At 40.5% G+C, this 26637-nt stretch overlaps 1 protein-coding gene across 1 annotated transcript in view; it reads right to left on the bottom strand.

Annotated features, from left to right (window-relative positions):
* The window catches only part of GALNT18 (polypeptide N-acetylgalactosaminyltransferase 18), a 213472-nt gene that overhangs the window by 105496 nt on the left and 81339 nt on the right, over positions 1-26637 (bottom strand). Inside the window, exons 3-4 of the mRNA XM_083862760.1 lie at positions 12532-12724; positions 1152-1318 (exon numbers count right to left, since the gene is read on the bottom strand). Coding sequence (XP_083718886.1) covers positions 1152-1318; positions 12532-12724 — 360 coding nt within the window. The remainder of the gene's footprint in view (positions 1-1151; positions 1319-12531; positions 12725-26637) is intronic.

Raw genomic sequence — 26637 nt, 5'->3', positions numbered from 1 at the left:
GCAGCACCACCAACTACTCAGATTCTTTGAGCTCCCATTTGAAAGGTGCAGGAGTGGATCCACACAATCACAGCCAAGTCCACCAGACAAAGCTGTATTTCATCGTTGTGTTCTTTTCTATCAAACTGCAACACGTTGCATAAGGGAGAGGACAAAACTTAAGGCTTAGGCCTGCACCAAGTTGTTGAGTTTTGTACTTTAAAGAGTCAGAATTGCAGTTTTTTCCTCCATTTATAGTCAGCAGAAGAGGATATAATGACATGCATAGCCTGGGGTGGGGAACTTACTCGTTTCCCAGTAAGTTTCTTCTCTGTAAAAATTTGAGACACATCAGCAGCAAGTCACAGGATTTAGCTACAGGAATATAGCAAGGTAACAGCAGTCATGATGGCAAGGATAATAGAAGCCCTTTGTTCAGCTTTTTTCCTTCAACAGGATAAATTCAGATTCTCCTTGTATTTTAGCAGTTCAGAATTAATGCCCCCATGACAGCAGAATTTTTCTTTTAAGTTCAGCATTCTGTACTTATTAAAATGTCATTGCTAAAGCTCCTAGAAAATAAGACTTGTAAGTAGTGCCCAGCATGGCCTCACTGACAAACACCCTGAACCATCAGAGATGGGCAGTGCAATCCTTCTGATCATGGAGAGCAACATCTGAGCACAGACAGCAGAGAAGCAGCAAGTGCTGCTAACGAGGAGAGGAGAAATGGAAATCTAAAGGGGAAGTCTAAGAAACACAGAAAGACATTTTATATAAAACAGAGAGTACACATGTGGAATCATACAGTGGAAATAGGAGAAGCACAGGAACTATACCAGCCTGAAAACACCCTGAAGCACTAAGAGTAAAACTTACTAGGTCTAATCTATTGTTACATTCAAAATTCTGCTTGCCAGACACCTCAAACATTCTGTCTTTTGTACACCCTTTTAAACATGCCCCACTTGTGTAGAGTGTGGGATCATCCCTCTCTCTACCTCATCCCTCTACCACCCTTCTCCATCCCAGCAGGAGTGTGCGATGAAGAACAGCAAAAACACACCAATAACATTTGCAAGACCAAAACGATGAGCAAAAGCCAGAATCTGAAGCTTCTCTTGTATGATCCAGCCTCAGGGCAGGCAGGGGGAAGACTCAAACCCTCTTACCATTGTTACTGTTATCATCCACCAGGATGATCTCCTTGAGCAGGTGAGCAGGGGTGCGGTTGATGGCGGAGTGGATGGAGCGCAGGATCACCGAGAGCGCCTCGTTCACGAATATGAACACAATGCTCACCTCAGGGAGGCTCTCAGGAAATGTCAGGTTTCTGCACCTGAAGGGAAAGGTTGAGGGAAAGATGTAAATTGCTGGCAGTCACAATGCAAGCAAAAACTGTTTCAGAGAAATCTACCCCCAGTTGTAAGAATGCGTTAAAAGATACGGCTCCAAAGAATATCCTGCTACTAAGGCTGAGGCAGATGGTGTAGCCAGAAAAAACACATACAACAGTGGAAAACGTACAGGTATGCACAGTCAAGGGGCTTAATCAGAAAGAGGAATACTCTCATTACCTGGTGCATTTTTATTTCCTTTTTCAAAAGCAGGTATTTCAGCCACATTCCAACTCACTCATGGAAACAGCACTATGGAAGTGCTGTCCACAACTTTAAAGCTTCTTAGTGTTTCATTGGGTTTTTTTGGGTTTTTTTTCCACCTCCTTCTTTCCAAAGAAGATTCAAATCTTTCAATTACATGAGTAGAAAGCTCTTTTACCTTTTTTAACTGTCAGCAGTTTGCTTTTTTTTAATAAAGCCACAACTTAATTGAGTAAATTAAGCAAAAACCTTTTGCTAAATAAGCAAATGAAGCAATTGACTATTTTTCTGTGAAACTTTTACTATTTTAATGCGATGTTTCTGAACCACAATTAATTCTACCTTTTTCTCAGATCAGAAACCATTTACCAGGATGAAATTAGGCACAGGCTGACTCAGGCATCATTTTTAGATAGACTTTTTAGATGGAAATGATTGATGGTTTTCTCTACCTCCTCACAACACTGAGTGGATATCCTCTCCAGATGCCAGGGTTCACTACATCCAGGAACCCCTGAAAACTGTGGAAAGCATAACCAACAACCAATGTATTGCATACAGAAAGCATGGATGGATTCAGTATTTTTACATCATGCTTGCATATGACTCCGTAACTAAATCTGTTCTTCAGTTGAAAGAGAAAAATCCTTTTAGGATTTTGTATTTTAATTTGTGCAGAAAATAAATACAGAGAAGTATGACAAAAGCACTCCTCTTCATGTGCTGGATGTTGTACAAAAATTAAATTCAATCAAAGTGATTAATTTACTTCTATGTTTTTACAGGTTCTGAAAAAAGTCAGTGCATATGACACATGACAGCAAACTGACTGAGATAGCATAATATTTAGAATTCAGCTGGTCAACCAATTTTCTAAATTCAGTCATTGGTTTGAAATTGATAGAAATCACATTGAAGAAGCTATTTAATATTTTATGTACTTTTCTCTGTGTCACTACACTAAAGAAGTATAAGGACATATAAAACAGAAAACACAGTCTGGAAAAAGTAGTAACAGATCAAGTCTTTAAAAGGGATTTTTTAAATAATACACTGGTTCATACACCTTTTAGAAACAAATATGAAATCTCAGAGTCACAGAGATCCACAACTTTTTGTTCCATGGAATCAATGCCAGAGGGAAATAATTAAAATGATGTTTGGATTTACTGATTCCCACTTGTGGCTTGACCTTCTGCAGCATAACAAACTAAAACTTTCTTTCCCAAATCAGTTTGTATTTCTATTGGTGTGTCAATCCTCTATTCACTGGTAAAACACATTGCAGCATCAGAATGGAAAGTTTTCTTTAAAGCATCCAGAAGGAATCCATTGGATTTTATGCAAAATTAAACACTACAATAAGAGGCAAGGGGAACTGCCATTTCTTCCAGAAGACAATTAGTGCAAGGCAGCGCTGTTTTTCTCTTTTAGCCAGTAGTGCAGGAGTTAAAACCTTCAGCCAGGACAGAGGGAGCATGAGTTCAATCTTCCCTGATCTCCCCAGAGAGCCAACTACCAGCCAGCTTGGTGTGATTATTTTCAGTCCTGCTTTTCAGGGTCATTCCACTTTCTGTGGAGCAATTAAACTAAGTTGGAGTGATACTAAGTCTCTCTAACCTCGTGTTTAGGGTAAATCCCTTGGAGAAAGGACCTGCAGCACGTGTTCAAATGGATCTTTCTGCATTTTAAACCCTCAACTCCACTCTTTGAGGCTATGTCCAACCTTCTAGATTATACTGCCACAAAAAAATCTCGTGATCACTTCTTTCTTTTTTTTACAAGCTGATATTTATTATTTCCTTTCTACTAGTAACAGTTTGGATGAAGAAATGAAGGTGTTTTCACAGAGCCAGCATATCAGGTGTCAGGGCAATTTCCTGGGATGCCATACAATCACAGGATGAATGAGGTTGGAATGGGCCTCAGGAAGTCATCCCTTCCAGCCCCTTGCTCAAACAGAGTCCCCCAGATTCAGCTAAAGCTGGCTGCTCTAGCTGGCTGGCTTCAGTTCCAGCTGCCCAGGAACAGCATTTTCCCTATTCAGACAGGGCTGGGATGCCTCCAAGGGTGGAGACTCTACACCCTGTGTTTCAGTTTGTGCCCACTGCCTCTGGTCCTGCCACGGGGCAGCACTGAGAAGAGCTTGGCCCTGCCCTCTTTGCAGCCTCCCCTTCAGATATTTACCTTGATCACATTCCCTCTAAGCTTCCTCTTCTCCAGGCAAAACAGCCCCAGCTCTATAGACACAAGCTGGTTTCACATCTTAAGGAGAAAAGAGAGTTTCTACGCCTGTCTCCTGTACCCTAGAGTGAGTATTTGAACCTCTGAAATTGTTCCTTAAAAAAAGATCACCTTTGGTGGTGAACAATCTTCTAAAAGTCCCGCCCAGATGATGGAGTAGTTGAAGCAGGCATGAATTTACTTGGGCTGAGCACTGTCACACCTGAGGCGAATCTTTGACAAATGTGAGTTTTAGGGACCACCAGGTTTAAGTGGCATCTGTCAGAAAGATTTCCAAAGTGCATATTTCAGGCTCAAAGTGGCTGGCAGGCCTCTGTACTTATAATCACATCAGAATTCTTAAATACTAACACTCAAATTTTTCCAAAAGATGCTAAAACCACTCCACATCCAGGTCCTTGAAGAACAGATCTGTTCATGCCAAATGGTGTGTGTGCATCCAAGCTTGGAAAATTTGTCCTCAAATAGACTATGAACTAGTTAACAGGTTTAAACCTACTAAAATAATCTTCAGTATTACCCTTTAAAGAACACACAATGCTTGTTATTTTAGTGATGTGCTTGCAGCCAAAATGAACAGATACAAAATGGTCCAGCAAACAAATCTACAGCCAATCTATCTTTTAGCTGTCTACCTTAGGCACGGTAATATTTATCTTGAGCTGTAACAATATACAAAGAAGATACAATGAAACTCTAGCAAAAAATTAAACTTTAGCTGGTAAGATATGGTACCTATTAAATTAAGAAAAATTGAAGGATTTTTGAAATTACTTTGAATGGCAATAAAAATATACTAAAAATAGTTTAAAGAAGTTGCTTCCTTAAATACTGGTGGGTTTTCTTCTTCTCTGTCAAATAAGCTAAGCTTAAGATAAATGTAAAATATACTATTGCAAGAAACTAATGACAAATTGTATTCCAAAAAGGTTCTAGATGACAAAACAGCCCCCAATACACTGCTGTCCTGCCATAAATCCATGCATAAACTGAAGTACTCAAACAAAATTTCTGCTGCTGACGAGTCTTCCATCCATTTAAAAGAAACTATTTGTACTGGTTTTCCCTCCTGCATTCATTTACACCTTACATATTTGCATTTTATCACTCTGGACAAAATTTTTCATTGCTGGCATCTTGTACAAACAAGAGCAAAACTTTTAATCCCATCAATGTAATTTGATTCCCTTTTTGCACCACCATGCCTTAAAAGATAACTACAGATGACACAAGAGAATAGAATTAGACTCCTGGTTTGTCTAATTTTGTTAGTCTTTTCAAGAAGACAAATTTTCAGTGAGGGTACATTCCTGAACTGAGTTCACGTTTTGTTGTTTGGTTGTTTTTTTTCCATCCAGGTTCATTCATTATCTTTGCTTCCAGCTCAAATTCACTTAGTTTTCAGTGTGTCTGCAGCTTTTAAAAAACACTTTTTTCTCTCTACATTGCTTTTCATATCAGCTGATGACACAGAAATTACCTACTTTTTTTTTTTTTTTAGTTTAAACATTAACCCAGCCCCAGATCCTGGACAGGATATAGAGCACCCATCCATTTTCACGAGTACATCTGTCACCATCTTTACGCCGAGTTTTATGAAGAACAAAATTCCATAGTGATAGGAATGAACAAAAAATAGCTACAGAGAGAGAGAGAGTGAGGGGGCGTGTGTGTAAGTGTCCAAAACACGCTGAAGGGGAGTAAGAGGAGAGGAAATGGTGTGGATGGGAATCTCAGCTCCATGAGCTGGGAGAAGGGATGGGTTGCGCGGCAACCACGAGGCGCGAGTGTCAGTGGTGGCCCCGCCAAGGGCTCATCCCAGACCTGCCCCTCACACCCCTCTGGGACGCTCCCCACAAACAAACACCCCGCAAGGCGCACAGAGTGTTCCAGGGTGAAATTCCATCTCAGACACAGATCCCAAATGGAATTTAGAGCTGCGATCGCCTCGAGAAAGCTAAAAATTACCAGGAGCAACCCACTCGGCTCAATTACACTGGGCTAATAGCACTAAAGTAGCAGTTGTCATGGTTACCAGAAATTTAGAGGAACTCCTGGTGTTCTATTTCAAGCACAGCTCTGGTAAATGGAGGGCAGCATACATTATGAGGCTTCTTTCAAATATTTGTCCACAAGACAACTCCATTCCTCTATGCGTTATGATAATTCAATTTAGCCGGTCATTACCCATTAAAATTAGTTTAGTGTAACTTTGCGTTAAAGCAGCAAGCCAAAAATTATTTCCTGTATTAATAACTTATCTCTGAGACCTTCTACAAATATGTACATAAATTATGAACACAATTTTCTGCAAGCTTTGAAAAACTTGCACCAAGAGTATCACATCAAACAATAACAAAATCCCATGTTTATGTTTGAAAAAAAAATATAGCATATATTCCACTGTTTTGTTTGTTTTGTTTAACACAAGATGCAATAAGGATGTTACTAAAAACTTTTGGGGTTCATGTGTTGTTTTAGGAACATACATGGAAGCAAGTTTTAGTTCCAACAGGGTGAGAATTTCTGAGAAGCACAAGCAGAAACAGAATTGCATTTTCTTCAAGAACTGGTAACATTTTGTCCACATCCAAAATGTCAAAAAAGAAGTTCAAAATATATGGGAGTAAAAGAAAAGCACGTTCTGGCTTAAATGAAATAAGTAACACTACAACTCTGGCAAAAGAACTGAGTATGTAAGAACTCCTGTGCAACTATTTATGTATTCATGTTTATAATTTCATTATTTGATCATACTTCACTTTTCCTTTTGCTATTACCACTATTTTAAGTGGTAACTGAGCTATGCTAACCAGGTCGGCATTGAACAGCACATAAAAAGGTCTTGGTTTGTTTGTTTGTTTTTCCCCTGTACAAGTGTACACCATCATTAACTTGGATTATTAGAGCAGCCTGAAGACTACAGCAGATTTGGTATCATTGGCAGTGATATTAAACACTTGTAGAGCAGCCATTTGAGGAGGTACATCCCAACGGGAAAACCGAAGCTGACCTCACAACCCCAAGGAGTGGCTGCTCAGGCAGTACACACTGGTGCTGGGAAACACTCTGAAGGCACAGGTGAGATAAGAAAAAGAAGAATCAGAGGTAAAGAGACAAGTAAAAGAGACCATGAAATACAACAGAATTAAACATTAGGTATTCAACAAGAACGCTGAATACTTTGTTAATTTAAGGACTTCTGTCCAAAACAATACATTCCAGGCTTTTGTGCTCTTTTTATATGACTCCTTTGAAACATCAAAACCAACAAGCAATATTAATGTTCTCTTTTACCAGTAGCAACAAAAGAATTTGGTGAGAAATTACCAAGGAGCCGTACCCATCATTAACATAAACCCAGCGGAACAGAATTGTTTAACAGGGACATGTGGGGGCAAAGATTTATGGAATGCAAGTTTGGAGGAGGTGGCTTTTGGGGAGAAGCTGGGAAATACCCAGCCTGAACCTCACTAGTTGAAATCAGATATTTTTCTTATATGAGTCTTGTATCTGTTTTTCTTATATCAGTCTTAATAAAGGAAAAAATTTACACATGTCTGATGCATGCTACATCCAGGATTGTGTTTACCACCAAGAGACTGATGGACATTTTGGACAGGTATACACACATAAACGACTTTTCTCCCAAACCACATCACTCTCCTGAACCAGCCAAAGCTTGATTTTTCTTCCTTGTAGTCCCATCTGCATTCAGGAGACCTCTTGCCTGCTCTGTTTGTGCCCACTTTATCCTAATTTTGCTGTCTCCAAGGCTTCTATCATTGTCCCTTGCCAAACTGAGCCTCTAAAGAATCAGTTTGGGAGTGGTGAATTGTTTGAAAGAAGTAGTGCTTACAAAATATCCAAAGTCCTTCTCTGCACAGGAAACAGGACCTCTCCTCTGCATTTTTCTAGATGCCAAATGTTCAGCCAGGAAAAGGGCAAACCTGCTGCAAGCCACATGCTTTGCCATGCTATTTGACAGTCTCCTGATAATTAAGACATCTGAGCCTTTAATGTTTCTTTTGCCTTCCACCCTTCCTGCCTTTGCTTCTTTGCTCTCTTCCAGTGAGTTACACTGACTGAAAAGGTTGGTTTGCATTCACTGGCCAGGTTTGTTCATATCAGGCAGTCTATGCAGGAGCCAAACCCTTTGAAACAGCTCCTCTGCTGGGATCCTGCTGCAAACCTTCTTTTCTGCTATGCCTCCCTTTCTCATAATCAAAGAAGAATATTACCTCTCTTTCCCACATGTGCTTCAGCACAATGGATCAGGCAACAAAAATTCACAAGCCAACAAAGTAGAATCTTAAGTGCATCTACTCAAAAGGAGTTTGGGAGGCAGCTTCAGGACCCCTAAACAACCGAGCTTGTTATAATGAATTTCTGCATGAGCTTGTTTCATTCACATTTCACTCATAACAAGCTTTGTGGGTAATGCCTGCCCTACTAAAAGTAATGAGCACAACAGAATTATAACTAACACAGAACTATTATCCTCTGTTCCTGCATGCAGCAAGGGCAACGCTGCCTTCCTCAGGGTTTCCAAGCTCATTAGAGCCAGAAGCTGTTTGTCAGTCTGTGGTGCTGACAGATTATGGGCTAACAGATGCAACAGAAGGGTGGGGAACAGCACAGCACCCAACTTCAGCAGCACAAAATCACAAAAAGCAGGCCCTGGCAGAGGCAGCACTCCAAAATAAACCCTGCACCATCTACCAAGTACTGCAAAAGTTGAGCCCACTTCAAGGTGTGATGATTACTTCAGGAAGCTGAAGTATCCAGGGCAGTTAATCTCTTACTGACTTACAAGAGATATTTTGGACTGTGCTGGGGACACCCTGTGCTAGCACAAATACTCACAGTGAAAAGGAACCGAATTCAGAATGCAACAGGAGGCTCATGACTGTACAGAGGGTCAGAAACCACTCTGCAGTACTAAAGCATGAGAAGGTCCTTCTGAAAGCTGTGACAACTGCCACAGTGTGACCCAACTGTGCTCTGCAGGATGTTTCCATCCAATGTGATGATCTTTTTCTAGAGAGGCCAGAGTTCAGAGGCTTGGGCAGAGTGCACTCCCCTAACTGCTAAATGTGTTCTACTGCCTCTTCATGCCACCCACGCTGAAGGACTGGATTTTTGCCCTCTCCTCCAGCTGTGTTGTGGCTCAGCAATCTCTAATTGTCCTCTGGCACTACCGTGGCACTTAATGTTGACAATCTCAACCCTAGAAAATGCTGCATGTTATAATTTGGTGTTACTGCACATGTGGAATGGACTTTCTCTCTGCAGAAACTTGTAAAGACAGGCTGAGCTCCCCTGCTAAGATATGCTGATGTGAATTCTCACAGCAATGCAGCAGAAAGGTCAAAGCTGAGTCATACCAGTATGATACAAAAGGGCTAATATCACAATTTTGGCGGATCACTTAATTCTCCTGCTCTCAACTGGGGCTAGCAATGTATAAATTTCCTTAAGTTTCAGTTGCAAATATTGTTGTCTTCCCAAATTCCTGTATTTCATATGATAGGTTCTCAATACAGATGACAGACCACCATTGAGCCCAGACAGAACTATGTGAGCTCTACTCCTTTACCTACCTGCCAAAAGCCCCCGCTGGGATTCCACTGTCGTGCTGACTCTTGCAGCATCACTGCTAAATCCAGGCTAATGTGCTTGGTTAGACCTTGGCTAACTCTGCCCAGAGCTACTCTGGTACCTGTTCTACCTGTGCTCTCACGCATTTCTAGTCAGAACAGAAATACCACAACTGACTGAGGTCCAGCAAAGTTGACTGACTTGGTCTCCGTGTCACTTGCTGTATGCTCTCTCTTCACACCTATCCCTGGATTTCAAGCTGTGCTACTTGAGCCCAGTACCCACCTGAGGATAATTTATATACAGCTACACAGACTCTGGAAGTGACTTTTGCACTTGGCTTAAAAACAACGTGCTAGAAATCCCAAAATTGATTATTACATTGGAAACATACTCTCTCAGGGTAGACTTTTTTCCCCCCACAACATTCATGCACTCCCACACAAATGAGACGTTGCCTGTCAGGAGCAGGAATTCTTTTTCAGCAACAGGACTTTCAGAACACCTGTACCTCTGCACTCCTCAGGGTGCTGTAGATGCAGCAAACAGTTTGCATACTGCTTGACAAGACAGATCATTTCCTTCAGGGTCAGAACTTACTGCATCCCAGTGTCAGAGTCCCTGCCTGCTCCCCAGACTAAGGGGTGTGCAGGGAACCTGCCTGAGCTACCATTGCTAAGCCATTATTTTGTATGTATGTGTCCCTAAACATACTGTGATATCTGAATTGTTTCTGGCAGTCAGCCTGCAAAAGATCAAGACTTTCACAGGAATTAGGATCATGATTCATTTCTAACTAGAGTTTCTTTTAAAATCCTAACCTTAATTTGTTTTCAGCTATGGTAGCATTCATTTTCTCCGTATTTTTAATTTTTAAAACACATAGCTATAAAAAATTTATATTTAAATCATTCAGAAGAGTAATTCCAAAAGAGCTATAAGAACAGAAACATTTCTATCATTGACATCTAGTTAAAAAGATTTCTTTTTCCTCTGGATTAGTTTACAATTAAAAAAAAAAAATACTGTCCCTACAGGCACTGCTAAATTGATTTAACTAAAACACAAGTGCATGGCCTTTGATTTCCTTAACATCAGTATTTCAGCAAATCTGCAACAAAAATGTTTCTAAAATGCAATACATAGTAATATATAGCATAGATACTGCTGAAGTGCTGCCTGGGATGGTGTTAATACATTTTTGCTATCATCAACTTAATGTGCAGCATCAACTTAATGTACAGCAACATGCACTACTGCCTTAGTTATTAAAATGTTTGTTTAGAATAAGTGAATAAGATCATGTTTGATTCACTAAGCACCCGGCATATTCATTTTAATGATTTCTTTTTTTAATGAGCTGTAAAAAAAAAAGCAGCTTTCCCTCCACCCATTTCTCCATCTCCAGAGCTGCTGTTTGTTCAAAGCATCAGATGTATCTCCAAGGCTTTAAAAAAGTAGAGCATTAACAGTCTCTGTGAACAGTCCTGCCCAAAGAGGCCTCAGATGCACTGAAGGGGAGGCTGTTCCCTCCCTTGGTCCCACCCACCTCCCCAAGCCAGTGTGGAATAACCCTGGATGTGTTCACTCTGCCTGGAATGCGTGACCCCAAGCAGAGACCTGCCCAGGGAAGGAGGATCCCTGGGCTTTCAGCGCTGGGCACAAAGGTGCATTTCACCACTAAAACTCACCAGCTTCACCTGCCAACTGACCTTCATCAGGCAGTTCTGTGCTTTTAATGAAAGCGGCTCTTATTTAGCCAGATTATTTCATAAAACCAAAAATTAACATTGAAAAGCTCTTCTTTTAGCAGAAAAAACACCCCTGCTATCTAATGTAAATGGTAGGTGAGATGAAGCTTCCAACAGATCCTGAAGAAATTTTAATGAATACTTAGTGGGACTTTTAACAGGACTGACTTTGGGCACAGCAGCGCTTCGGAGGACAACTGAAACTTACAGCCTCCATCTATTTGGTAGAAATTGTTTGTTCTGGCTGCCATCTGTGTTACACTGTTCCTCCAAAACCTAATGTTTCCATAATAGGGAAAGAGTTTCAGTTACACCTCAGGACTTTACAGGGAGAAGAACCAGAAACTTCCGTGCTTCGGCCCAGTGCCAGCACAAAGGCACCTGTTGGATCTTTGTAATGTACCTCAAAACCTGTGGCTGTTTCTATTAGACAGTTTGCCAAAAAAAACCCTCCTAAATTGTTTAGTACAAAAGAAAGAGCACGAAGCCTCTCATCAGTGCATTTTTGGTGTGTCTTAGCAGGTTCTAGGGGCTTCCCTGCAATATGTATGGCTATTGCTTTTTGTTTTGTGTGATGGTTCTGGCTTCTTTTTCCCTGCCAGGATGAGGATTAGTAAGTGAGAGTCGAAATTCACGCAGAATTTCAACACATCTGTACCCAACCTATGAGGCAAGTCTTGCAGATGGAGAAGAGCTGCAGGCTGCCCAGAGGGTGCCCCAGCACTTGTTGGAGCCCTGGTCACCGAGAATTTCAGACTTTCTGTGCTCACAGGCACTGACCCCCAAGAAAACACTGCATTTCACCTGAGGCTGTAGAAAAGGCTTCCAAAATTGAGTGATGGCACTGGGATTATGGGTGTGTAGTTTGAATAGAAGTGTGTAATATCACATGATGGAAAACTTAGAGTTTAAGGTTTTAGAATATAGTAATAGATATATAAAACAAGATGGAGGTTTTAGGGCAGAGGCCAGTCCTTCTTTTTCACCTTCTTCATGGGTTTGGGTGGTATTCTGAAATTGGACAGAAAAGCCTGCATTGTGGGCCATGGGTGGTTGGTTATTGGGTTAAAAGTAAAAATAATTGAGGTGTCATTTCTTAATTGGACAGTTTATCCTTAAAAGGCCTTGTAAAGAAATAAAGAGAGCTCCATCTTTAGTTTGCTAACCGAAAGCACGGCAAAATCCACAACTTACAAAACCATAACATAAATAAGAACAAATAAACACCTAAGTCCAAATGCAAAACACCGTCTCGCTCATTTAATCCTGGCTCTGACAGAAAAAAAGGAAACAAAAAGCTAAATTTAAGGAAAATAAAGGAAAATAAGGACAAAAAGGAGATAGAAATGGCTCACCCGCTGGGGCGCAGGTCGGGCAGTGCCCTGTCCAGCGGCAGGCGGTCGCTCAGGTAGGCGTTGTAGCCGTAGTACTGGAACTGCTTCAGGGCCAGGCGCCGGTGCTCGGGGCTCAGCTCCTGCCCCCAGTGAGCAAACAGCGATGAGTCCGTGAAGGCTTCTGCAGGGCTGTCCTCCAGTTTGGGTGGAGCTTCTGTGAGAGACAGAGGCAAAAGAAAACAATAAGGATCTGCTTATTTAAGAGTGATCCTTCTGTTCTTTTGACTACAATGGCTACATAAGATGAATCTGTAATTGGATTGAGGGGATCTTAAAATAATCGAAACACTCTGACTACTGCTGCTAACTCTACAATTTGAGGAGAACTATTCCACTACTTGAATGTCTGATTCCCATATTTTTGTTGTTGGGTTCTGCCACATTATGACTGATTTGTGTGAATTCCCTGAACCGTCAGTGAATAATGTTATTGCATCCAACGGTAGTTCACTCAACATGGGCTTTTCTCTAAGACTTAATTTTGCTTGCAACAGCTTGTGGCTTGGGAAGTGAAACTTAACACTGTTTTAAAAAGCATTAACTTTAGCTCCACTTGTTGCCTGTAAGTTCTTCCCATGACATGCCCTCATGTACTCTTGTGTTGGTGTAACTATTAGCACGTAAGGCTCAAAATTTAATAGTTAAAGTTAGGTAGAAATATTTTTTTATTATTATCACAATCTGACTGAAGGCCAGGACTGATAAACCCAAATGAATTAAATTTCAGAAGGAGCCCTTATCAGAAAAGAATGCTATTTTGCAAACAGAGACGAGTCTGTGAACGCTTCTGCAGAGCTGTCCTCCAGCTTGGGTGGAACTTCTACAAGAGACAAAAGGAAATAACAAGGATCTGCTATTTTAAAAAGCATTAACTTTCCACTTGCTGCCTGTAGGTTCTTCCCATGACATGCCCTCATGTACTCTCGTGTTGGTGTAACTATCAGCACATAAGGCTCGAAATTTAATAGTCAAATAAAGTTAGGTTGAAACAATTTGTTTTTATCGCAATCTGACTAAAGGCCAGGACTGATAAACCCAAATGAATTAAAGTTCAGAAGGAGCCCTTATCAGAAAAAAATGCTATTTTGCTTTTATATACTAAGATGAAATATTTAATTTCAGCCTGGATTATCTTGCTAGGAAAAGACTGAAGTTTTGAAGGGGAGAAACAAAGCATCTGTACATAAGGCACAAAATGGCTTCCAAAGTCCATGTGTAAAATAAGTTCTTTAAAACTACGTAATTCAACACAGAGAAAATTCACTGTACTAGGCATCCATGTTTAAATAGCAAACCAATTTCAGTCACACAATAACTTTATGCTCCAGTTTACCAATCCAGCCTATTTGAATTTTTAGTCCACGTAATGCACCCCACACCCCCAGCAGGTGTTTCCATATAGGGCAAGTTTAAAGCCCACCCCTTAAAGTAAAGAACCCAGATTCCTCCATAGCCTTCTGACAAGGATTGGCTCAGTGCCAACACAAGGGCATAGATTAAGTTTTGAGAATGTAACTCAAACCCCCTTAGTTATCTTATTGGCTGTTAGCCAGATTATCCTTCCTAAAACATTTAGTACTTAAGAAAGAACACAAAAGAAAGAAAAGACTTTTCGAGATATCTTAGGAGGGCAGACATATCTGTGCATGGCTTATTACTTGTTTTCTGTAACGTGTTGTTTACTTTGTTATTTTTTCATTATTAAACCTCTTGATTTACAAAACATCTTCGAGGAGCAGTCTTGCTAATTATTATAGCCATTTTTCTGCCAGGCTGGACCCTCAGAGTGTGTGGGGCAAACCCACAAGTCCACATTTAGGTGCACGTGGATGATGCTACTGGGATCATCACTTTGAGTATTTGCATGACTAGAAAAGGTTTTCATTCCACAAGGCCACATTCTCTGGCTGCCTTGCCAAACAGAGAGGAGGGGGAAAGATACACCTAGAACTCAGTTTAAGAAGAGCTCCAGTACAATGAAATCACAGCATTCATTCTCAATGTTTAGTTGCACAGAAAGTCTGTTCAACTTGTGAGCTCTCTGTGACTGACACATCACATTTGACCACATAATCTAACCAAGAGAACTCCTTGTTTCTCCAAACACTTTACAATCTGCAGCACACCAGTAAATCAAGATCAAATGCCTCACTTGACTCTGATTTGTCAACATAAACTAGACCCACACGAAGAAAAAATATCTTCTTTTTCCAGAAGTTCTTATTATTTATCAACAGTCACATTAACAGTGACTCAACCAAATGAAGAACTCTCCTTTATAAAGGGCTGTACTTACAAACACAGAGACTTATGAAATTTAAAGCTAATCTTATGAAAATCTGTCAATTATCCCCAAAGTCCTCCTCAGCATTCAGAGTCACCCTCAGGCCTGAGAGTTGACTTAACCTTCATGGAAGCACTTAAACAAAACAGTTTATGTACTGGCAGAATATGCCATCAGAATCCTGCCTCCCAAAGAATGCCAGGAAGCATCCTTTGATCTCCTACTAAAAAGAACCCAAAATGCAAAAAACATAAATTGAGAATACTAGGTTATTTGATTTGTTCAAGATGTTCTCCTTTATTTCCCTGACAACACTGACAGGAAACTAATGGCACTTGCTTCCTACGCTATGTTCCGACCTCTGTAAATATGAAATGTTTCTTTACTTGTCAAAGAACTGCCTCCCAGCCTGAATTCAGGAAATCAGCACTAACTCTTCAAAGATGAAAGGCAAACTAAACCCTCAGTCAAGGGAGGGAACTCCTCTGACAGGCCCTGCTAGCACACAGATGAATGTCTGAGAGAGGAGCTTGGCAACCACGCAAGTTGGATAAACTCAGATCATTTTAGAGGGTCCTAACTTGAAAAAGGCAGAAAAGCATTTGAATACCAGTTCAAAAATCACAGCAGCATGGGAGGTCACAGATGTCTCTGTCTTTTCCTGAAACAACAACATCCCAGAAACAACTGCCTTTGCAGACCCACATGGGTATATATTGGATTTTATCTAATGATTTTGTGGGCAAGAGCGTTTCCTGAAGTGGTCTGTGAATCTCTTGCTGTTTTCTGATTGAAAAAGTGCTCAGTAATCCAGGCTGTATCTCACTTTAAGATTTTCCAGTAATGGATTTCTGTGAATTTAGTTTATAAGCTCTACTAAACCACTTACCAAATGCAGTAATTTTTTTTTTTTTTTTTTTTTTGTATGCTAAGCAAACATATTATTTCAATACATTGCTCTACAGGAAATAAAAAAACCCAACATTAGCAGGAACTTTCAATTGCAATTCCAATCAATGGAATTAAGCATGCTTTGTCTGATGACAAAGCCTTTTTTTCCCTTTATTTGGCTGAAAACCCTTGGGGGAAGCAACTTTATTCAGCTGGTCTCTCACAAGAAATAAAAATAATTACTATGGACCATCAGCTGCCTATTCACTGGTCAACAAGTGCATTTGATGCCTTGGCCTCTATAAACAGGTCATGGCCTGTGGTTCCCACTTGCTCCTGCAGCCACAGGATGATGCCAGGGAGCCAAAGCTCAAAGGTGACCCATGAGCAGTACTGCCTGAAGCAATACAAAGGCACACACATTCATCTGCTCAGCCAGTACCAGAAAGGAAAGATCAGTCCCATTTCTCCTGTGGGAAGAAAGCCTGATACCTGTAGCACGTCACTGCAAATGTTACCAGGAGGTTCTTCCTACACTGACTTTACACACCATGCAAAGCTGTACCCAGACATGAGCCTGGAATTAACTCCTGGCAGACTGACACCCTGCAGTTAAATCAATTAGTAGCAGAGATTTATTACACAGATGTCAGCTGGCTGCACATCTGGGCCAAGGAAGTCTCCTTCCAGAGGACTGGCTGGTCATGGCATCAGCCTGAAGTTGGTCACATACTGTTTACCTGAGCCAAAAACCCCACAGTTTGTTTTCCAAAATTATCTGTCTCTTTAGCTCATGCTCACATTTCCTAGTTATGCAATTAATGTTTATACGAATCTATTGCTTCATCTGATCTCACTGATCAGCCTCCAGGACAGAAATTCACTCTCCTCTTCCTATTGCTTACTGTATAAAATAAGTCAGACACCAAATCAAAAGACAGCACTGACATAATAAGACAACAACATTTTGTTGTCTTCTACGACCTCTGAAGAAAGCAAATATTTGATTTATTACCAATTAACACAATCATTTAATAACTTTGATTTAATCTCCACGAAAGCCTTTGAAGCTTATTAAGAGCGACTAACTTTTTCAGCCCCATTCAGATTTCAGTATTTCTTCCTAAGAAAAGTTACCATGAACAAGTTCACAATTAGGAGAAAGGATTAAGTCAGAAAAGGGCAGCAAAAATAGTTGCAGAGAGATTCAGATATGCTGTTTGTTCTCACAAGTACCTAAATTTCATTTTGGTTCTACCCCTGTATTTGACTGCAGGTCTATTCACAAAAGCAGCAGTGTTTCACATCAAACCTTTGCCATTGTGAAAATGCCTTCCATGGAAACAGAACTGCTTGACAAAGGCAGCAGTGTAACTTTATCTGCTGATTTCATTAAGTGCCAGTAACAAGAAGGTAGATACAGTAAGTCAGGGAAAACACCCTGTCTGCAAAAACACCCCTGTGCCAGCTAAAGATGTGCAGGAGGCATCAATGCCTGCACTGCTCAGGTGGAACAGGCTGCTCACAGAAAGAAGAATGAGTTGGAGATGGAGGAGGAAAGGCTTTGATCACGAGCTTCCCCAGTTCTGCAGTGCCTGACCCTTTGATTTCCCAAGCCCAGAGAGGAAGGAACAGGCCATGATTACAGAGGTGATGCCACAGCTGTGCCTTGCCTCAGCCTGCAAGGAGGACTCATGATGTGCAGACTACCATTAAAGGCAGAACAAATCTCAGCTCTCTCACGAGACCTAATGGCCTCAAACTCTGGCTCTGGCTCCCAGCACTCAAAAAATCTACACTTTATTTCCTGCAGGCAGTAGCCTTTCAGCTTTCTGTGGAAGGGAGGATCTTTTCATCCTTTTTGTCTACAGGTGCTTTTCATCTGTTAGGCAATCCACCCTCTGCACCCTCTTGCCAGAGGCTATTCAGTGCGACAGGTAAAAATCCCAGACTGGCACTGGGTCACAGAGCCCTGACACACTGTTTAGAAGCATGAAAACTTCACCTAAACTTTGTCATGCAGCAGGATACACAGAGGAAAAAAATCCCACTTTCAAAAATCTATTGTGATTCATGAAAACAACTTATCAGCATTCTCAAAAAATTGCAGTTTGACAAGTCCTGCCTTGCAAGGCTGCTCCCATGCGGGAGCCTGCTATAAATCCTGTATCAGATGAGTGAACCTCTAAATGAAAACATCCTTGTTGGCCTGGCGTGGTGAAACACCGACAAGCAACAGCAGAAGCAGCTCACCAAGGTGCACCATTGCCTCAGCCATGGAGAAAAGTATACTCAAAAGACAAAAATTGAAAGTTACAGTAACAGGTCTTCCCTCAAAAAAAGTTATCTTACTCATTTCTCTCTCCTCCCCAAAAAATCACAATACAGCTGGTGAGGTGTGAACATTAATACAGCTCTGTGCTGAAAAGTGAATTACACTGTTTTGAGTATTCAAATTAAGGTAATTTCTCTTGGCATTCTAGTCTTGTTCCCTAAGAAATGACTTTAGCAGAAGTGCTCCTAAGAAAAAAGGCAGTATCCAAGTGGGTTAAATTCTGCAACTATTGCTTACTCACAGCTTAGCAAGCCATACTGAAGTTGCTAGGGATCCTCAGAGAGACTGACAGAGCCTGTCAGACCCTGTCTGCACACAAGACAGAGTGGCAGAGCCCTGATCTTAAGAAAAAATAAACTTGATCTGAACTACATGCAAAACACACAACCATCCTGAGAGGATTCAGCTCCACATCCAGTCTTTGCACACTCTGTAGTTAGTGTCAATACCAGACAGATCAGACAGACAGAGAATGGGAAAAAGAAACAAACCCAAAAAAGAAAGGTGATCCTCTCCTCAACAGCTGTCAAGAAGTCATGATAACACTAAGAATAGTATACAATCAGACAAAACTTGAAAGATTAAACTGTGTATGACAGCACATATAGAAGGAAATGCTAAAACTCGCTCAATTTTTAGATGTTTCATTACTTGAAACACAATTGATATACTATTAATTCAGATGCTACCTTTACTGCATTTAAGCAGCCAATGCACACACATAATGGTATAAGCTATTAGCATGCTACTAACATATATTTTAATTTGTTCCTGATTGGAGTTTATTTCTGGTAAATATTCCCATGCTTATTGTGCACATTAGGATGGAAATTCAGCCTAGCACCTAACAAGGACAGATTTTCATGTAGAGAAGGTCCACAGGGGCAGGTTCCCTGCCCTGGCAGACCCTGATAATCCAACAGCTCCTAAAAAGTCGTGGCACAGAAGTTCCTTTACACGGAAGGAAGATGTCTGGAGGTAAGTCAGGAGGCGCTCAGCGCTAGAGGGCAGTGTAAGAAACAGGAAAATTTGGGTCTTAAGAGAAATCTGAGGGGTTTGAGACTTCTTCAGAACTTGTCAAAGAGCTCTCAGAACTACAAGTACCAAACCTATCAACTGCTAATGAACCAGCAAATTCCATGATCAATGGTTATTTCCCTATGGGTAAGAAAACACATAGGAGAAAAATTAAATGTTTATTATGTTATCAAGTCAATGCTAAAATATATGATGTGGGTGCACACAAACAACATTTTATAGGAATAAGGTCTTGGTAAGGGCTCTATATTTCTTCTGTATGCACTCCATCTGGCCTGTTCTGAAAACACTATAAATCCTGGCCACTGTTGTTCCTACTAGATGTGTTCCCACTACCAGCCTATTAAATTCCCCTTTAGCCATAACTGTGCCATGGATATGAATCAGGCCAGACAGGTCCATGCATCATTCTGGCAAAGTTAACATAAAGTTACTACAAGACTGGACAACTTGAAAACAGGGTAAAAGCTTCTAATTTACTGGGATGGGGCTATCTAAGGAAATATAAATTTGCAACTACAACACATTTCCCCTCAGATAAAGACACAGAACTCTCAGACAGGTACCAATACTGCACTTTTAAGGCTTTCTGTATCCATTGATATCAATATTTTGTCAGGGACCAATTTTGTTTTCTCCAATGAATAAAAGGTGTATTTTCAAAAAACACACTATGAGGATATTAAAGACTAAGGAGTACCAAGTTTCAAGTCTTCAGACTTTCTAAAATACAATTTTCAGCTTGTCCTAAGCAATACCTCTCTGCATTCCTTCTACTTGGGAATAAGTTTTTAAAACAGCATCAATTTCTTTAAAGGAACAAATAATTTCTAAATTACAGACCTCCAAGATAAAGGGTGGTCAGAATAATTGTTTATTGACTATAACTTAAAGGATTGCCCGTTTCTTTAAAAGAAGTACATTTTTACTGACAAAATTATTTTTCTTCAGTAATTCTCTACCTAAGGCATTAACTTAAACCTAATCTGTAGGCAAACATACCGCAATTTTTGGAATAACAGTCTAAAAGTACAATAATAATCTGCCAAAAACTGCCTGAAAATTGACTTGGTGAACTTATGCAGCTGTGAAACACAAATCTCAGTATCACAAACTGCAGTGTAAGCGCCCTGAAGCAGCATTATGGCACCCATAATGGAAAGAGAAAAATGAGATGGGCACAATTATCTCCCCAATTTTTCACACAAGCAGAGTGACAGCCTTGTTTCAGGTCATGGTTCTGGTCTGGAGGAATAAAACCCCCTACAATGGTGATTAGATCAGATTGTCAAGGAAAATACTAGATCAGTTTAAGCCCATAATCTCTGATCTGTGCAATCTTATGGGAAATTATTGCACTGGCCTAACATGCTTCCTGTCTTGGATGAAAAAGACATCATGTTATCATGACACATAACTGCCACTCTTTTAATTATGTGTGATAATATTTGCAAGATGCCCAGGAAATTTTATGATCGTGAGAAATGAATAGAAGGTAGAAATTAAATCCCAATTTTGTGAAACCAACAGTTTTTCATTAGGTTAGTTGGTTACACTGGGTATTTCTTCCAGGTGAGAGTGGACGACAACAGAAATTCACAGATCAGAGACCAGTTTGCATCCCAGAAACAGAGCTGTGCCAAAAATTGGGATTGATTCCATTTGATGCTGAGGCACAAAGCTGAATTTCTAATGACAACTTTCCTCACTTCCTTATCACCATGAAAGAAATAAGTGGGAATGCAGGAGATTTATATACAAAAAGCAGTTGGCAAAGGCATGGAGTAAACCAGGCTCCACACCAGGGGCTGGAGTCTGAGACCTCTCAAAGACACAGCACAGCGAGTTCCAGTGAGAAAAAGAAGATAAAAAGGTTCAGAATATCCCACTGATTGCAACTGCACGTGCTCCTAAATTTAGTCATCTGCTAATGGCTTACTAAAAAAGGAAACTCATCTGCATTTAACGAATAGCAGACCACATTTTTCTTCGGGATTAGTGGAGTTTGCATCTGTGCAGCTGAGAGGCTTTAAAAGCTCGGTGTGTTTTATATCATAAACCCAAATCTATGTCACCTGGAGTAAACATGAAAGTAACATAACTATTTTGAAAACTATTTTGCCAGGAGCTGTCAGGCTGTGACACAGCTAATTAGTCATATACATACAGCTTTTTCTTTTATACAGAGCTGAGTAGTCACACCAAAAAGTAAAGTTGACACAAGGTAACAGAACTCTCTTCTACAGTCACCTAACTCAAAGCACCAAAACTAGGCTTCCTCTTTCAGTAATCACACAAAATAAGATTCTTCTCTGCTTGCCAGGCTGTACTGAGCTCCCTCAGATTAGTTCTACTTCAACAACTTCCACTCAGCTCTTTCCGTCCTCTGAGGAATTTTGTTCTGACCACTTCTTCCCGAACGCAGAAGTTTCAGAGAGCAACAGCTCCCTCCCTCAAGACATCCTTTTCTCTTTTCCTCAGTGCTTCCAACTTGGGACATTGTAAGCTGCTTCACCCCTTCCACCACCGTGCTCACACCAGCACCTCAGTACACAAACACTTGGCTAAGTGGGACTCTGCTTGACAGGTCTCCTACTTAAAAAGCGCTTCCCAAACACCTGCAGGCATTACTGCGCAGTGGAGCTACTTCACACTTCCAGGAATTTTCCTAAACTACCCTGTTGGGAAAGATGGACAGGAAGGGCTTGTGGGTACAATTGCCTAGCCAGAAATATGGGAGATGTAAAACCTGGGAGTGAAACAGAAATGAAGGCTAGCTTTGAGATGTGATCATGGCAGGCAGTGATTAGCTGGAGTCAGGTTGAAGGACAGAAAACAAAAGGACCCAAGAATGCAGCCCCTCTCCACCCTGCCAAGGTATCAAAAAAAAGGTAGATAAGAAAAGTAGTCTTTAGAGTTTAGAATACAGGATGATATGGTAATATAGTAGTTCTCATAGGCTGCATTCAAAGTTCGTAGGTTTTGTATCTTGCACTGGTTGGTCACTGTAAATTAGAATATTCAACACAAAAGGAGATATAATGGATTGTAACAAGGTCCTCGCTCTCTTGCTCTTACCTCTCTTAGCTCCTTTACCTCCCTTACCTCATACCCTCTCTCTCTCTCCCCCTCTCTCTTTGGGACTTCCCTTCAGCCGAGGCTGGTGGCTGAAGGCAAAGCCCTCTTTACCCATGACCTTTGCAATAAAACCACGTGTTTCTAGAATATCTCAGGTCTGCAGAGTTCCTTCTCCCTGCCGTCCACGGATGATCCTACAATCCCTCCAGAGACAGAGATGAGTTTCAGTTTTAAAAGGAACCTGAAGAACTATAAAAAAGAACAGGGCTGCTCTGAAGACCCAGCTTGCTCTTCTGTAAAAGCATCTTCCATCCTAACGTGCCCACTGCCCTTCTCATGCCCACAGCACTGGACGCAGACAAATGCAGCAGCAGGGAGCAGGTACATTTTAAAGGCTTGCAAACTACACTTCAATTTAAAGAAAAAACAAATTAAATTAAGCATAACAGCTTCTACTCTTGGTGGAAAAACATGAATGACAAATGAAAAGCACTCTCCCGTCTTTGACACCAAGTAGATGATTTGCGCTAATGTTAACATCAGCAATACACTAAGCTTATGACTACGTCAAGAATTCTCCTTGAAACAGTAGGAAACATTAAAGAAAATGCAATCAAATTAAGTTCTCTGGTTTCACAGGTATTTGGGTAGATGAAATGATACTTTAGCCTAATTTTGGAAATAGGACAGTAAGTCAAAAACATGCTGAGAGGAGACAACAAATCATGGGGACAAGCACCAGTCTGCATCAACAGAAGGCAGAGAGGAACTTCTAGATTTTCTAGATTTCACCCAGAAAATCTTTGGTTTGCCACTATTCTCAGCTCACTCTCTATTCTACAACCAGGAACTTGGAGAAATATATATTACCTGAGAATTTTCCTCTATTGTCTTAATTTAAGAGCCGCAGAAAAAAATGGCTTTAAACTTACAGCATTTTGCACTTTCTCTGCAACTTTAAAAAGCAGACTGACTTTAAAAAAATCTTTTTGAAATTACATTAAGTTGACTGTTCCTCTGCTTCAGTTGTGTGAAGAATGGGAACATCTGGCTGGCTGGTTATTTCTGCTTTGGTTTTCTCAGGTTTTCTTGTCTGTTTTTGGTTTTTTGTTTGGTTTGGGGGTTTTTTTGTTTGTTTATTTTTGGTGGTTTTTTGGTTTTGTTGGGAGTTTTTTGGGGGGTTTTTTGGTTGTTTGTTTTGGGGGTTTTTTTTGTATGTCATGATAACCCTGTCAGAATTTTAATAAAGACAAAGAAACAAGAAAACCCAAAAAAAAAAGACAAAAAATACCTCAAACCCAAAATACAGCTAAGTCAGAGAATGAAACAAACTTATAGCTAGAAACAGAGTTTTAAACAAAAATAAGAAGCAAGAGGAAAAATGAGGAAGCCAAGAAAAACTGGAATTACTGCCAAAATAGGAAACTAAATGAAAATACTGGAAAATTCAATTTATCATGCTAGATACAATGGGCAATTTAGTTAGTAGTTTCACATCATAAGACTACAGATTTCCTTGCAGATCTCTGTGACTTTAGTGTGAGAAGCATTATTGAAAAGGTCTGAGATGCACAAACCAACCTCTTGCAAATGTGCTAAATCAACACAGAAGAAGAGAAGTAGAAACATCTTCTGTGGTTTTTAATTTATTACCTTTCCTGCAACATAAACCAAAGTTATACTTTGGTAACATTCAGACACATTTTTTTTCTTCCTGTCCTCACCCCACACCTGATGATGAACTTCTGGTAAACCCACAAAGCAGAAAAAAGGATGAGGGAGGAAAAAAGCTCCATCCCTTACTGGCACATATTCTGGAATTCTGCAAAAATTTTCTTCACCCATTACAAAGAGAAAATCAACTTGTTCATTTTGCCTTAAGATAAAAATCAAGACTCTTTGTTAAGAATGGTTCCAGCCCCCACCAGCACAGCACCCCAAGTTTAATCCAGGTCAAAGAAGCCCTGTGCCTCCTGCACTGCACCTACAGAAACATCCACATCTCACTGAGTTCCCACTGAGCCACTGTGTGCAGTGGCCACAGATACATCAAGGACAGCAAAGCTGCTTAACTGAGTGGGAACAAAGGAGCTCCTACTGATGTCTACGAGGTGAAGATCTAGAAGAGCATTTAAAATATTCTACTATAGGTAAAATTCTCATGTAAACGATATTAAAATGGGCAGGAGTAGAGGTTGCTTTATTTTTAAAAGCTGCTGAAGGACACCACAATTACATTTCACATGCATTAAACAGAGGAGAGCACTTAGGAGATATTTCATATACACATAATCCCAGAGAGGTGCTTACTGAGCCTAGCTGCTCTAAACTGAAACAGAATTATCAGGGAGTGTTAGCAAACATCAGCAAAACGCCTAAAAAAATGGGTAATTAAAACAGACTTTCACCAGTTTTGCAGAATACCTTTAGTACTAGACAAGCAGAGACTTTATTATTTATTATCATTACTTGTAGTAGACACTTTTTAGGATAGATACTAGAAGAATAAATTCTGATGAATCAGCTGAGAATTGTGAGATATTCAATTCTGAACTTATAAAATGCTTTCAAGAGTTGTTAAGCATGATAACAGATTTCATTAATCCCCAGGTTATGCCCAAAATGAGCAGTGCTTTTTTTCATTTGCTCCCCCTCCTCATGCAGGTGTTTGAAATCCGCAGGGCTTTACGAATTAATTACTGATCGGCCACTGGGGTGGGATGGGCTAATTAAACCCTATTTGAAGAAGAAAAGAATGAAAAAATCACTTTACCATAAGAGTCAGGATATTAACTGAAGGAAGAAGTTCTAGAAGCAGCTAGCTCTGAACAGAAACTAGGGAAAAGCTGATGTCCCTCTGGAATAATTGTTCATCAATAAAACCAGTGATTTTCTATATTCAAAGTGAAAATTATTTTCTCTAACAGCAAATGAAGTTTCGTAATGGTTTGTTTCCAATTAATCTTCGCTCCTGGAGAAAAGCTGCCCTTTAATACTTTGACACTTAAACACAGTTGGCAGTCAAGTAAAGATAATGGCAGTAAGGGCTCCAGGAATTTTGTAAACAAATCCCAGCTTGAGGCAATGTCAGAGAATTAAATGTTTTACCTGAAAAATGGAATATGGAATGTTTTCATCCAATAAAAAGAAATAATTATGAGATGAATTGAAGCAAGTTAGAAAGCAGGAGGTGATTTCCTTGGCAGGAGAACTAAAGTTCATTGCCTTACTCCGCACAAACAACTCCAAACCTTAGCCAGAAAAAATTTCCCAAGCCCCCCAAATAGTGTTTCTTTGTGTCCCTGGCAAAGAGGATTTGGTAAGCCTGCTGAGGAGGCATAGCTTCTTCCATCAGCAGAGCCACAATTTGGCTGGAATTTTGTAACACCTCTACTTCCCTGTCCACCTGACTAAAATGCAGCCATGCCAACTCTCTCCACGTTTAGCCAGTGGTCATTGTGTGAAGGAGGCCAGCAGCTGCACAGGAGTTGGAGATTTAACTCCCAGGTTGCTCTTGCATGTTAAGTTCCCTTACCAGAAAAATATAAATAATCTGCATTTTAAGAGACTAACACTCGATAGAAAGTTTTGGGTGGGCTACCCAGGGCCAGAAAACTTGCCAATGCTTATCCAAACACTCCTGACAGAAACAGACACTGATACCAAGGGAACTCCTACACCAGTTTGACTCCATCCTAGTTTAGGAAGAGTGGCCTGCTAAAAGGTTCAGCAGAGGAGTGTTTCTGACTGCTATTAGCATCTCTCTCCAGCTGCATCTCTGCCAATGTAGGAGTCTAAAAAAAAACATGCAAGGAAATACTGAAGAGATCTTGCTCATCCCATATGATTTACATAAGAGTAGGCTGATCAGAATCACAGAATTGAGCAAAATCTCGTATGGTTTCTTCTCCAGTAAATGTTGTTACAGAAGGTTCTGTCCCTTCAGACATTTGCACTGATAACACTTCTTTGTTTATGCACTTTCTTCCCAAGAGCTGGCAAGCTGTGAAGGAAGGGGGGTGTGTTTTTCCATCACCACTTCTTTGGTTTCATTTACCACCAGGTTCTTCAGTTCTCCAATACTCCAAGAACCACAGATACCAGATTTCCAGGTTTTAGAGTCCTCAGTGTCACTCAGAGCCAATGGAAGATTTACCATTGGTATTTTCCCATATACTCTCTCCAGTCTAATTGTACACAATCTCCATAAGCCAAAGCATCCACAGCCAGCAGCACATCCTTTGGCCTCCTGTGGTGGATGATGGCTGAATTGGGAACTTAGTCTAAGACTTAGACTACTTTTCTCCTCTTGCTGCTCATAGTACCCCCTTCAACAGTGGTAAAGGAAAAAGAAGATTTAGTTTTCTTCCTAAAATAATTCCTTGATTATCTCTGCACAGCTGAGCTCTCGCAGAAAAGCCAGAATGTTTTCCCCGTGGAT

This window comes from Zosterops lateralis (genome assembly GCF_965231275.1).
Source record: "Zosterops lateralis genome assembly, chromosome: 6".
NCBI classification, from domain to species: Eukaryota; Metazoa; Chordata; class Aves; order Passeriformes; family Zosteropidae; genus Zosterops; species Zosterops lateralis.
The sequence above is the reverse complement of the archived record's forward strand: the minus strand, read 5'-3'. Positions and strand labels throughout refer to the sequence as shown.